Below are 14,234 nucleotides of genomic sequence, written 5' to 3'. Positions count from 1 at the left end.
AAGTCATAAAGGTCTTTCTTGGAAAAAAGAGCAATTTTAATGTCAAGGTCATTATGCTGTACGGAATTGCAAAGGATGCTATCTTGCCACTTAGCCAGGTGGAGGCCATCGCCTACACAATGATAACCACACTGTGGCGCTCGCAGATGTAAAAGCATGGGCTTCTTTGAAATGGCACAGCCTGCAAAGAGCCAAAACCAGACTCGGAACACCATTTCTGGTCCACATAATGTGCTTTCCCCCAGTACATTCTCTGAGGTTTAGGGTTTAATCTAAACCAGGCAAATCTGAAATCCAGCTAATGCGTGTGTCAAGTCAGTGTCCCCCATGCTCAAGCGAGTCTTGGGGCTGCACTAGCCCTAAGCTAGTAACGAGTCAACATTCTCATGTCATAGGCTAGCCGCTCCACTGTTTACAATGAACACTTGTGCAGATTCTTCAAAGTGGTACGCATTTTCATTTCACTGTGGTGGGATGATAATCCCCGACCAGGACAATACATCTGAATCGTGTTGTGACTTGAGCACTCAGCCAACAATGCATCACTTGTATATATAAAATATAAAGGTGCAGCCCTGCAATCAATTGGTCACGCCACTGCTGGCAAAAAGGATTTCACTAGAAAGAGCTGTACAGAGCTCCTCTAAAGGGCATTTGGCATCGTCTTCCCATGCTGGCCAAGAAGAGCTGACAGTATATATGCTCTACCACACCATATGCGACCTCCCAATCAACGAACTGTGGCATACCTTTTAACACTGCTGGGATGAAGAGGTCCGGGGAATGAGGAAGCTGGACCATTGTTTCAACTACCGTGCTGAGAGAACGAACCCTTGACCTCTGGATTACAACTTCAGTGGCCTTACCATTGCACCACGACAGCATCCTGGGGTGTGTCTATTTCACTTAAATACTGATTTATTTGGAGGTGGCTGTTTTGGCTCTGGAATACATGTTGCCGAATGTATTGTATATTTTGACTTGCTGCTGAGTGTTATGATCACATGCCAGTCGATTCTTGTTGTATAGCACGATTGCCAATGGCATGTGATGGTGTATTGAGAATAGTGGTCATTAATTTTCGTCATAAAATGCATTCATTGTTTTTTTTATAAAGCGATATATTCATGAATGAAAATCAAAGTTTACGTATGAATATTAGAAAGCAGAGCCATTGCTATTTTTTATTCAATGCATATGAAGTAATATTAATGCAAAAAAAAATACTTTACGCCGTTATGGCACCCAGCGCTTTATGAAGATGACATGCCACGCATCGCAGATAAACATGTGGGAAATGTGCTGGGTTTAATTGGCTGTGGCATGCACTGCTGGGCCTCTGGAGAAGAGAAAGGCAATAAAATGCTTGATTGGGGGGTGTCTCACAGTGCAAGCAGGTTTCAAAAGAGGCCGTTTCTTTCGGTGCAAATGTCAGTGCAAGCTGTTGCTCCTGCTCCCAATTTGTTAAATAAGGCCATAATGTCCTATTTTTTAGCACAACATGTGCTTACGCATTGTTGTAAATTGCTGATGCAACTCACGGAGATGCTTTATTTTGGTTCCAAGAGACTAATTAACACACTTTCCAGTGTGAATTCCCATCGCATGCAGTGCTACGAAGTTGGTGGCCATAACGCAGCACGCATGCGGCTGCAATCCCAGGATAGCTTGTTGATATCTGTCCGCTTGCAATCCTCCTGAAGAGACTGATGATTATATTTGTATAAAAGATGGGTAGGTAGATCCGTGCAAAAATGGCTGTTTTTGGAGATAAAATCACTGTAAAAAAATCCATAACCTTTCAAACGTGTGGATTTTTAAATGCTGCCAAAACTTTGGCTGTGCTTTCCCAATTTACAACGAAAGAGGGCACTTTTTGTATATATGTGTGTGTGCTTAAGTGCATGAATGTTCTTGTGTCATTTTGTACATGCCGTGTACAAAATCAGATAGAATTTGAAAGTGAAAAAAGATATTGCCGTAGGGCACATGTTCCTTAACTTGTATCTGTATGGTTATCACGCATAGCATGCAATATTTATTCTCCTTATATATTATGCACTGGCAGGCTCAGAAATAGGATTTAGTAAGCTTATCCAACCTTTTATGTGCCTCAGCCTACCCATTTTATGAAGTGGTTATGCCGGCTATTTATATTAAAATTTTAATAACTTCAGGGAGTTATTTATTTCACGTAGAATAATATAACATGCATCTACCTGGAGAGCATAACTGCTGGGAGTTAATCACCATAGTCCCAAATAAATGATCTAATATGCATTTACATGGGAATGTTTTTTTTTACTCCACACATAATGTATGAAGTAAGAGTCAAGAGTTTTCACAGCTGAATACCAAGTGTTTCATTTTCATTATAGGCACCTCCAGGCGTTATGTTCTTTCTCAATTATGGTATTACTCAATCACTGAAAGACAAAGATGGTCAATAATCTGAATGTTAAGTCTCAGAATTTTTTTCAGGGGCCCAGTCTAAAACCTTAGCAGACTGAGCTTGCAATTCCAGAGGTCACGAGGTCAATCTCCCGGCATGGCTTTTGAAATAAAGGGGCAAGTTTCTTAAATCCCCCTGCCTCTGTCCAACCAGCAGTATAAAGTCGGTCAGTGGGTCGTGTGGTGGAGTAAAGTGTGGGTAGGATGTGGGTACTGTCACCTCTTGCAAGACATCTGGGCCATCTTCCCAGCAGTGGTGTGAGCAAATAATTGCACGGCTGCATCTTTACTTGTTACGAATATATAATGCATTTGGGTTAATAGTTTTAAGCATCTACAGTTTGCATGTTCTATCTCTTTAGCACACTCACGCTTGCAGGGGTTCCTTAGTTTACTACATTTGCGATGAGTAAAGCATTATGCACCGCTGCTAAAATGTCACAACAAATCACACCTCTCGGGCAGTTATCTGGCTTTAAAATTACATGCATTTTAGTGGATCGTACTGCAATGGCTTTGTAGTGAAATTGTATTCCAATAATTTACTTTGTATTCCAATAATTAACAACTTTAATCAATTGCAAGTTAACAATAAGGCAAACGTGCTTTGATTACAAATCATTTCAGCACCGCGGTGGCAAGATGTTAACTACCTCGCCTGGTATTGAGCAGGTCGTAGGTTCAACCCTGACCCTTACGCCTGTATATTTGGAGTTTGTATGTTCTCTCTCCCCGTGGCCGCGTGGATTTTTCTCCCGGTGCTCCCGTGTTTTCCCTCCACGTTTAGAGTATTTGGCTTGTGATAAATTTCCACATTCTAAGCCGCGTCGTTGAGCTGTGATTTGTGGCCAGGTCGCTTCTGAAAAAGATGTATGTAGCTCAGTGGGCCATACCTGGTAAAATAAAAAGTTAGTTTTAGTTTATTTCTGCTGTGACAACCGTAGTGCAAATAAGTGATGCAAACACAGGTCAATCCATTTATAGATACCCCACTGATTTCGAATTGCCCTCTTACTTTCTGCTCCACAGAATATCTTACAGAGATGGCTGTGTTAAAATATGTAATAGATACATTGAGATCGGTGAAATGTTGGTGTCTACATAATTAAAACCGACCATTTTATTGGGGTATCCAGAAATGTTTAAAAAGGAACATCATTCGCAACTTATAAACACGATACTTTATAACATAATTAACCTCCACTTTCAACATCCAACTGTATACATCTTTTGTTTAGCTGCACCTGTAGATAATGTATGGAATATCATGTCATCAACGTCAAAATGTTAGGCTTTAACGAGGTTTTATCTCGGGAAATGGCACCAAAAATAACTTTAAAAAAATTACATTTTGAAATAAATAAAAATTCATTGGTAAAACAAGGGGGAGGAACACACCTGAGAGGCACACTCAGGGCAGAGATGGAGCAATGCCATCAGCTCGTATGTCGGAGCAAGATGCATGTTTCTTCTTCTCGTGATAGATGGTAATGGGTTTGGGAGGCCTTCATTCAGCAGTAGATAGATGAGGAATGATGCTTCTTCTGATGGAGGGCAGTGGCCTAAATATTGATGGTGCTTCAACATTTATGGAATACTTTTTGGGTTAATATAGCAGGCACCCAGAATGCATAAACACAAATGACAGTATAGCAGTAGACTGTGAAACAAAATATTACATTATATTTAGAGTATCCTTATTTTATGTTTGTTTGAAAAAAAAATACCAACGTGTCCTTTGGATGTGGCCATGTGTCGGGCCCTCCCAGCCAGCCAGCCAGCAACACGTTTAATCTCAGATAGAGCCCTGTCCCTCTCCACATTTATCTTGCCTTCTCTCTGCCGTACATCCCAATTTATCTCGATTTGTCACTCTCTCTGTTTCTCTCTTCCGTGTTTCTCTATTCCTCTGTCCCCTCTTATACCTGTCCCTGCCTCCCCCTATATTCCTCTCCTTTCTCCACTATACCCCCCCACCATCTCTTTCCCTGTTTCTCTCTCTCTCCTTATTCCCCACCTCTTCCTTTCCCAGCTCAACCTTTCTTGCCTCTCCTTAATCCTCCCTCCACCACCGTATCACTTTCCCTCGCTATCCTCTTTCCGTTTTGCTCTCTCTTTTCTTTCTCATGTTCACCTTCTGAAGCGCTCGCTCGTCACCGTGGCGTGCGCGATGACCACCACAACCACCACGTGACTTTTCTTTCGTGTTTTGCGCGGTGCTTTTAGCGCCACAGCGCGTGGATTTGTAGCGTTTATTTTCATTTGTTTGCTGGTGACTTTGTGTATTTCATATCGAAATCGCCTCCAGTGCTGTTGCTGCTGGCGGCAATAAAAGTTGTTTAAAAGTCAAAGTCTTTTCTTTCTGTTTCACGCCCGTTCACTCTCACCCCAGCCCTCTCCTCTCCGTTCCTTTCTCTTGATCCCCCCTTCATCTTCCATCTCCCTCCCTCACCTCCCCCTATCTCCACCCTCCATCTGTTTCTCGTATCGCATTTGCGTGTTGGGTGGGGATGTGTTGAGTGACGTCATCACGCAGATGTGCGTGATGACGTCAACACCGCCGCACTATCACTTGGCCGCTCGCCAGCCAGGAATCCAGGCACGAATCCAGCGAGCAAACTTGTTTTTGTGATTTAGCATCATTCTCCAAGTGGATTCACCTTTTGCATTATTATTGTTGAATGCAATACTGTAGTTTTTTTTTTAAAGCGTATGGTTCTCATATTCTTTCATAAACCATGAACTCAAAATATTAAATATTACAGTTTATAACATGATTGGCATGGCACAATTTAACTGTCAGTAGATTACTCAGATAGCAGTCTTTCACATATATTTTAAATATGTATACAAAGCAATATGCAAAATCGATTAATATGTCAATCAAAGAACGTCTTTATCGATTTCCAGTAAAATAGCCATATTGGCTGTCCTTCCGAGCGGTAAGCAATACGAAATAATAAATGTTTCACCCAAGGGTTCCTAAAATACATTTTCTCGTACCTGCCAATTTTTACCAAGAAACATATGTAGACAATGTTCTAGCAAGAACAAGCTAATTATATTTACATTAGTCATTACCTAATACGAATTGAAAAAGAAACGTGATACACCTTTAAACATAGATTATTGGACGGCCTGGGAACTGTAGTTTCAAAACATAAAATCAATCCATTGTAACACATTAAGAAGTCATAGCCAATCTAGATTCGAAGTTTTCGTGATTGCAGGGATCCATACTCTTTGGTTCTTTCGGTAAAGTCACGTAGGTATAAAATAAATTAAATTAAATCGCGACGTTTCGGGCGCAACACAAGCGCCCGTCATCAGGTGTGACACCCCCTCTCTATCTCTCCTCCCTTGCTCCTCCCCCGCCTCTTACCTATATGGCCTCTTGTCACGGCAGTTCTTTTGCCCACTTGAGCAATTGTTTTTCTTGCTGTGGTTGTCCCACCTGATGACGGACGCTTGTGTTGCGCCCGAAACGTCGTGATTTAATTTATTTTATTTTATACCTACGTGACTTTACCGAAAGAACCAAAGAGTATGTCATAGCCAGGTACGAGCCAGTGTGAGGCAGTTAAGGCGGTGATTACTGGGGAAACGGGGTTTGTTATGGCCAGGAAATGTATCAGCACTATGTGTTCTCATTGTACAGCCTTGTACAGGCTAATACTTTGTCTACTTATTTAGATCATTGTTGTAGTATTTTCCCATTATGGTGGCTTGTAGAAAGGTTCATGGCTTCAAGTAGACGAAAAAAATACCATGCACCTTTTATATACTGGATTTTAAAAGGTGCATCGCAAATATGAGTGAAACCAAACCATTGGTGCTCATATTTTAAAGTATGTTTAGGGCGCACAATTATATTTAAAATATAAGGTATTTCAAAGCAAAATTCATTTCTTATAAACTGTCAGTATTGCGTCACTGAGCCATGAAATTGCAGCCGTGCTTATTGGGATAGAAGCAGCTGCGATATTTTAAACCGTTGGGCTATGCATCAGCAAGAAAAACAAAGTTTATACCATCAGGGGGCTCGGGAGACATTGTATTACTAAGACAAATGTGCTGGAAATTCCTACACATGGCTACATTCTGTTTCATAGCCTGCCTAATGGTTCCTGTGCTCACAAACAGAAATATATTCTGCTGCATTCTCGGTTAATGCCGTTCATGTTCGTGTCGAGCCATCAACCTTGCTTTGAATTGCAATCCCTTCTCAAGCTTTACATTTTAATATGCAGTTTGTGTAATGCAGAGCTGCGCGTGCCGCCTAATTCGATGCAATAATCGAATGCTCAAAGAGCCGTGCATAACGAAATGGCTACGCGTTTGGTGCCCTCTTCTGCACGACGCAATTAAACTCTGCAGTCTTCTTGACGGATGGTTAGAAAAAGTAATGGAATTTTAATTGTGCATTTGTGGGTGTTTTGGGTGGATGTGACCACTTGACTGTACGCAGCCGGTGGGTGGCTTGATACCTTGCCCAGATGACCTACACCACCTGCAGAGGTTAAAGTCGCAGCTCACGTGACATAGTGATAGTACTTATTAAAGGAATTTGGGACAAACACTACAATACGCAGATGTTGAGGGGGGGGGGGAGAATAAACTGGCCTGTAAATGTAATGCCTGTGGAAATATAAAACATTGATCACATTTTCTTTGGTCGAATTGTGTTTTGGTGACACCAGACTGAAGATAGCCTTAGCAATTTACTTTTATGGTGATTGTTTTTTATGTTATTAAAAAATAACATCAAAACAAAGCCGTGTCAACTTTTTTCATCGTAAATATATATGTAATTTAATTCAATTTATTCTGGGGTAAGACAATACTCGATGTGGTGACATTTCGTCTGACATGATTTTATAACAACTCTTCAGTTGTGATTATGGTTTGTTGATCAAAGCATACAAATATATAATTTTCATATTCAACTGTTGATTCATGCAAATGTGATATTTCGTCTTTATTTTTCACAGAATTACCAAGACCTTGAAGGAATGCCTTTTCCAGAGGGCCCATTCCGATCATCTGTGAGTGCCTTAACTCTGCCTGCAGTTAAGCATACATAATGTACTTTTGATCAGGGTTATAATTATTATTGTTTATTTATGTTTATGTGCAGTAAATGGATGTCCCATTCATACTGAACCACAATTGACAAAGAATGCAAACAAAAGTTTTCCCTTAATTAACGTAAAACGAATAAATTGTTCATTGCATTGTCTCTATTTAAACGATCAACAAGTGGGCGATGCCACGTTTGGCAGTGATGCACAAGCACAAATACCACAAACAATCTCAACATGTTTGCTAAAAGGAAACATTAATAATAGGTGACGTTTCGGAAATGACCCTTCCTCATAGCACAAGAAGGGCAATTGCAACAAAACGACACCCTTCTTGATTATGAAGATGGTGTTGAAAAGTATGAATAAGATGATAGCACTGAAAATGATGGTATATAGATAATCATAATAATTCTTATGATGATGATTCTATATTCGTGCTCACGATACTGTTAAATTAATGCTGCTGCACATGATGAAGAAGACGATGATGTTGATGCAGAAGAGGAAGTATTCATCGTAAAGCCACGCTGAGTCTTCAATTCATGTTTAGTGTTTGGCATTTGGGAGGATATTTTAGGACCCAGAGAAAATCCACACATGAGGGAGTTTCATTCAAAGCTCCACACAGATATAGTCAATAATCCATTGCTGTGCGGAAACCATCAGGCCATCTCCCAGCCCAGCAGGTTTGAGAATTGCTTAAATCACCATATTTGCAGAAAGTTTCTACAATTGCCAACTCTGCCCTAACTGCCACACACTTTGGGCCATTTCGCAATTGTGCAATAATTCGTGGAGGATTGGTTTTGCTTTTCAATGGCCATACATGAAATGCCAGGTGCAAAATCGTCTCGATTTTATGTATAATTGGCCGTCATTCTGCAAAAAAGTGGCAAAACGATGGTCCAAATAGCTACATGAATCAGGTCCTACAAGATGAAGGCTCAGCCAGGATTGACTCCGCTATTATATATATGGGATCAATAAAACAAACACCACCTGCTGTGTACCTGCTTTGTTGGAATCTAAAAGTGGCTGTCTCGTGGCAAGGCTTCTCCTAACTACAGTTGTGTGGATTTTCCACCACTGGTTCAGAACTATGACCAAATGTCACCGCTGCCCAATGGGTTATCATACTGTTACTCACTTGAAAAATAAGGCTGATTCATTCTTACAGAGGCAGAATCTACATCCATAATTAAAATGTATGGTTTGAAGTGAAAAAACCTGCTGCTAAATGCCGTTACTTTTCATTATACAAAGTGCAGTGAATGTCAGAACTGCAGATGTTCATTTCAGTGGGATATAAAGTCTGTAAATGTTGTTTACTTTTTTACCTTGCTAAATTACCTTTTTCTGGCATATAAACCTTTGGCGACAACATTTTTTATTTACATGTCGTGTTGAAAAGAAAGTAATTATCTGTTAATGCACTTCCATTCCCGTTCTCTAGAGTTGGCCAGGATATCATGGCGAGGGATTTTTAAAAGGGGAAAAGGTATTTTAATGTTTTTTTTTCTTTTAACACAATAATGCTGAAAAATATATTATATATATTTTTTGAAATGTTAACTATATACAGTAGGTTTGTGACAAGGGATTATTACCATAAATTAAATGTCTACTTATATATTACAAACTGAGAAATGTCGCAGGGCATCCGATTGCTTTCTGTTATCACAAATGTGTTAATAATGTTGTTGTGAGTATTTTATGATTTGCAGCCCCTTGCTAGATGAAGGCCTGCCCGTGCTGTGTTGGTCGTGGGGGTTGTTTGACCATGTCGGGAGCGGTATCGTAATGGTTAGCACACTGCCCTGTGAATCTGATGACCCAAATTAAATATCTTCCTCACAACCCATAACAGTAATGAATATTTGAACTCGTCCTGGGCCTTATGTGCTTCTCCTATCGGCGATCTTCGTTTTTGTCTATCGACCATGCTTCACCACGCTGGTCAGTCTGAGTTGGTGAAGGGAGCTAGGGAGACCCATACTTGGATCACATATCCCTCGCCGCCACTACTGTTAGAGTGGCCAGGAATTTAACTCATCTCACCAGGTTCATAGTGCAACGAGCTGCCCGTCATATAAAACCGTATCTGAGAATAATAAGCCTTTATTAATATGTAAATGTGCCTATTTACATGGGTAAAATAAGGAATGGTGGAAATATAATGGTCATTTTGGTAAATAGGGGATAGAGCAGTGGCACATTGGTTCGTGCGCTGCACTATGAATCTGGCAATCTGAGTTCAATTCCCAGCCATGGCTACTTCAATGGGGCATGACATCTGAATCGTTCCGTAGTTCCTCCTAACCCCCCCCCCCCCCCCCACTTTGCTACCCTCATTAAATAACACGAACCATTTTGGTGAAGTATGGTCAAACAATCCCCGGAATTGAAATGGCATGCGGCTGCCTTAATCCAGGAGTAGATTGACAAAGGGCTGTAAATATTTATTACGGTCCTTCTATACATGGAAATTGATGAAAAACGACAAATGGAAATAAACCAGTTCAACATTTCCAATTAATATGGAAATTGTCACCACATTTTTATTTCTGTTCAAGTTTTACTTTCTTCATGAGTAAATGTTTATGAATAAAAAAATTGCATTGCCCATGGCAAGAACAGGGTGATGATTAATGTCTTATCTTTTATTGTGTACTGTACATACATGCAACTATACATGTAGGATAGAAAAGCGAGAGCAACATCACTTTGTAAAATAATTTCACCGATAAACATGTAAAGGGACTTTTGGCTGAAACAGTGAGTCATGTGCCCTTGACTTTCTCAGCTTCAATCCATTTGTTTAAACTGCATGAAATGAACAACTTTCTGTTGCTATGATTACTCTTTGGTCGGTGCTGTTTGGGATCTTGTGAACACGGTTTGTGTCCTTCTAGGGTGACCAAGGAGAGGCAGGTGGACCAGGCCAACCGGCTCCTCCTTTCTCAAAAGTGAGTCACAGTCTGTGTGCCAGGCCCCAAACAACCACATCCGCACAATCTCCCGGGCGCCGTGCCGCTGTAACGCGCATTGGCGACTCTAATATGGGTAATTTTTATCTGTCTCTGCATACTGTGCACACATGAGTACACACATGCATACAGACACCATTCACCACTAAGTGGTGGTGATGTGCATGTCACCGCAGCGCTTGTGGCATGCTAAATGCACCTTGAGGACACGTAAAATATTAAAGACTCGTTGGAAAGATATCACGAGACAGACCCAGGTGTTAAGGGCTCACTGACTAGAATGACTGTCAGATGTACCAGCTGTACTCCCTACTGTCCCATACTTTGTTGTGTTTCAGCTGCCCGGTGCTCCACTCGTTGTTGTGAGTGTCGCTCCTCCACTGTTTGTTGTTGTTGGAGGGCGACTGCCTTCACCTTCCCAGTATCCTTCATGAGCCTCCTCCACAAAATCCGATCTTGACAGCGCGTGTACCAATCATCAGAAATTTCAATCAGCTTTACATTCTCCTGAACCACATCAGGCCATCTATTTTCTACTCAATGCCATGCCCACTTAGCCCCTTTATCTCGCCAAATAAAAGCTCCTTCGGCATGCAGGTTATGTTACCCAGCCAATGCAGCCCAGCCTGCCGGAGAAGCTCACTTATGGAATTGTGTGCAGCTATTTCCAGGATCTGTGAGGTCCTCACACAATCCAGCCTGGTTAAACCCAGAATGGAGAGTAGGCATGCGAGCATGAACGTTTGAAGCCGGAACACATGTTTTCTTTAAAGGGGTACACGTTTCTCAAGCATAGAGGAGAAAGGGCATTACTGTGTTTATACGCCAGGTATTTTCCACACAGCACTATGCAGTCGATCAAAAGATAATGCTGCTCGATTGATGCAAATGTAAACCTCTGCTGCTAAACTGAAGTGAACCATGATCATGTTGCCCGAATATGGGATCTTCTCCATTCTTATTTACAACTGTCACATGCACACACAGACATGCACACTTGCATGCACACACAATCACAACAACCGCCGTTCGCTACTTAGTGCCAGTGACGTCACCACAACACTTGTGTGCACGCAAAAACAGACACAGCAAAGACAAATATCCCTCGTATAACCTCTAAGAGACTGTTGGGGCAAGTGCTGTTAGCGAGCATCTATGAAAGCCGGCACGCCACACAGAGGGGTGGGTGGCCAGCACCATGCCCGGTTCGCATTTGTCTCCCTAGTGGCAATGTTTACACACCGCACCAGGTACTAATTTGAGGCTGAGTCGACCTAGAGGAGGCTCAGGTTCAGATAATCGTCACTAGTGTTGGCCGTGAGCGGGAATCGAACTCTGGGTCGCCAGGTTCGTCGTGCAGTGTGCTAACCGCTACACTACCACTCCCCTACATGGGCACACATACATACGTACATACATGCACATAGACTAAAATACAGAGACCTCTTGGATGTGGTTTTTTTGGCAGGATGCATGCTGGGTTGTCCCCCCAAACACTTCCCTCCCACCTTTCCTCCTGCTTTCAAATCCTGTGTTGTCCTCCAGCAAGCTTTTCTGAAAATCGAAAAATCTTCATGGAGCGATATTTGTTTTCTTGTAATGCTGAAGATTGTTTGTTGCATGTCACATCACAGAGTGGTTCGAGAAATGTGTCCTGAACCCAGCGACCTGAACATGATTTCTGGCCATGGATAACATCAGTGGCAAGTGATATATGAGTCAGTCCTATGACCCCCTTCACCAACCTGTACTGGCCAGCTTGGTGAAGTATGATCAGACCATCACCATGGCTGACGTGGTGTATGGAAGCCTTAATCCAATACTGGATTAACACAGGGTTGTAGATGTGTAAAAAAATAACTAAACAATAAAATATTCGATGATAAATTCCAGCTTATAATTTGTTAAGATACAGGTAAATATATGGATACCAGAAAATGTGGGGTGTGTGTTGTACACACCTGCCAATGCAATACCTTAATTTTGTATTTGACATTGAATATACATATTTGTCTATGGGGGACAGGTTGACAAATTGAGATGGTAAATTATACTTTGGTATAGCCATAGCGATATCCCCCTGAGCCACAGAGCAATCCTGCATTGAAAGAATGTCGACCCATTGCATGTTATAATGTGATAGCATGAAGGCACTGGTATCATTCTAAGAGCATGCAAAAAAACACAACTGTTTTAATATGTTGCATACATCTAACCCAGAATCACCAGATCTCATGACATTTTAATGCAAGTGGATGACGCACACGCATGACACAAAACACCAGTTAATCCAGATGCAGATTCCATTAAAATTGCATTTTACGGTTATGCTCCAGTGCACTTAACAAAAATTAAAAACATAACCATAGGTAGCATCGACTCGTGTTAACAAATCTTCACATTCCCTAACCTTGTCGTCACATCGCTGTAGACTAGTCGGCTCATTTTGCGCCCACACTTTGCACATTAACTTGTCGCACGACAATTAACATATCTTCGGATGAATTACTAGTTATAGATTCAGGACATTTGAGGTCATTATGGCAAAATCATTATCCGTGGGGACAGGCATGCTTTCTAATTGACATTTTGAAGATGACTCTTAAAACTGAACATGGTGTTAAATGACCTCAGTGCTGGGAAGGTTGTTCCTTCAGAGCTATAGATTTCCTCTGGCACTATTCAGCAGCCATTGAACTATATTGGCAATCTAAAGGTTACATATGGAGCTCACTCTACAAGCCTTGCAAGTGAGACCAATATAATCAAACTGTACCAGATAATAACAAAGAATGTCTTCTCACTTCCCTTGTCCACACCGCATTGGCTTTAAAGTCTTATGAGTATTATTGTCATGTATTTAAATTACGTAGGCATGCATATGTAGCCATTTAAATGTCCACATATAAAATGTTTGCATTTATCTTTGATGTCGTGTTTTACATATGTACGTGTGTATAATATGGATAAGCGTAACAGTTGAAGTGGCTATATATATTGCATAGCTATTTTATTTATAAATATATATTTATCAGCTATGCTCTTATATCCCTGAACATCGACATCCCAACTGCACGCTAATTTTTGGGGGGCTATTTTACTTTGTGGTATGGTGGTGTGTCTATCTTTAGCGAACCTTCGACACTTCATGTGACCTCAAGGTGCACCTAGCCTGGCACAAGCGCCCTGGTCTTGTCACCACCACATAGTGGTTATGTTTATGTCTGTCGTTGTGTGTCTCGAAGACAATGCATCGATGGATCTGTGCGTTTGAAAATACTGAATTGAACTTGAATTCCTTCGTCCTTCGTGGATAAATTACACCGACAATTTGACATCAATTGTTAAGCACACCAACAGACACAAATCCTGCCCTCTGTCCAATCAAATTTGCACATTAGACAACGGTCAACCAAAGCAAAGGTTGTGGTAATACTATGCATACTCCACATTATTTGCGTAGGTGTTTTAAAGGCGTGGATATACACACATAACTCATGTGACACTACCCTGCAGCCGATTTATAGCTCGTTTTAGTCTTCTTTACCCTCTTTCTTTGAATAGTTGCTTGGCACTTGGTTGTGAGTTTCCTTCGGCTTTACAGCAAACCCCAGTATTCCCTACACCTGTTAATAATTAATTTCACAAATATAATAGGTCTCGGTACCTATAATTATCCAACGGTTATTCATAGAAATACATCACTCTGCAT

The 14,234-nt window shown here is 41.2% G+C and overlaps 1 protein-coding gene across 1 annotated transcript in view; it reads left to right on the top strand.

The window, feature by feature from the left end:
- The first annotated feature begins 9,315 nt into the window (after positions 1-9,315).
- Positions 9,316-14,234, top strand: part of LOC144935774 (uncharacterized) — a 44,602-nt gene continuing 39,683 nt past the window's right edge. Inside the window, exons 1-3 of the mRNA XM_078862514.1 lie at positions 9,316-9,332; positions 10,448-10,501; positions 10,861-10,867. Coding sequence (XP_078718640.1) covers positions 9,316-9,332; positions 10,448-10,501; positions 10,861-10,867 — 78 coding nt within the window. The remainder of the gene's footprint in view (positions 9,333-10,447; positions 10,502-10,860; positions 10,868-14,234) is intronic.

The sequence above is a fragment of the Lampetra fluviatilis genome, chromosome 14 (assembly GCF_964198595.1).
Source record: "Lampetra fluviatilis chromosome 14, kcLamFluv1.1, whole genome shotgun sequence".
NCBI classification, from domain to species: domain Eukaryota; kingdom Metazoa; phylum Chordata; class Hyperoartia; order Petromyzontiformes; family Petromyzontidae; genus Lampetra; species Lampetra fluviatilis.
Note: the sequence above shows the minus strand (reverse complement) of the source record. Positions and strands in the feature narration are given on the sequence as shown.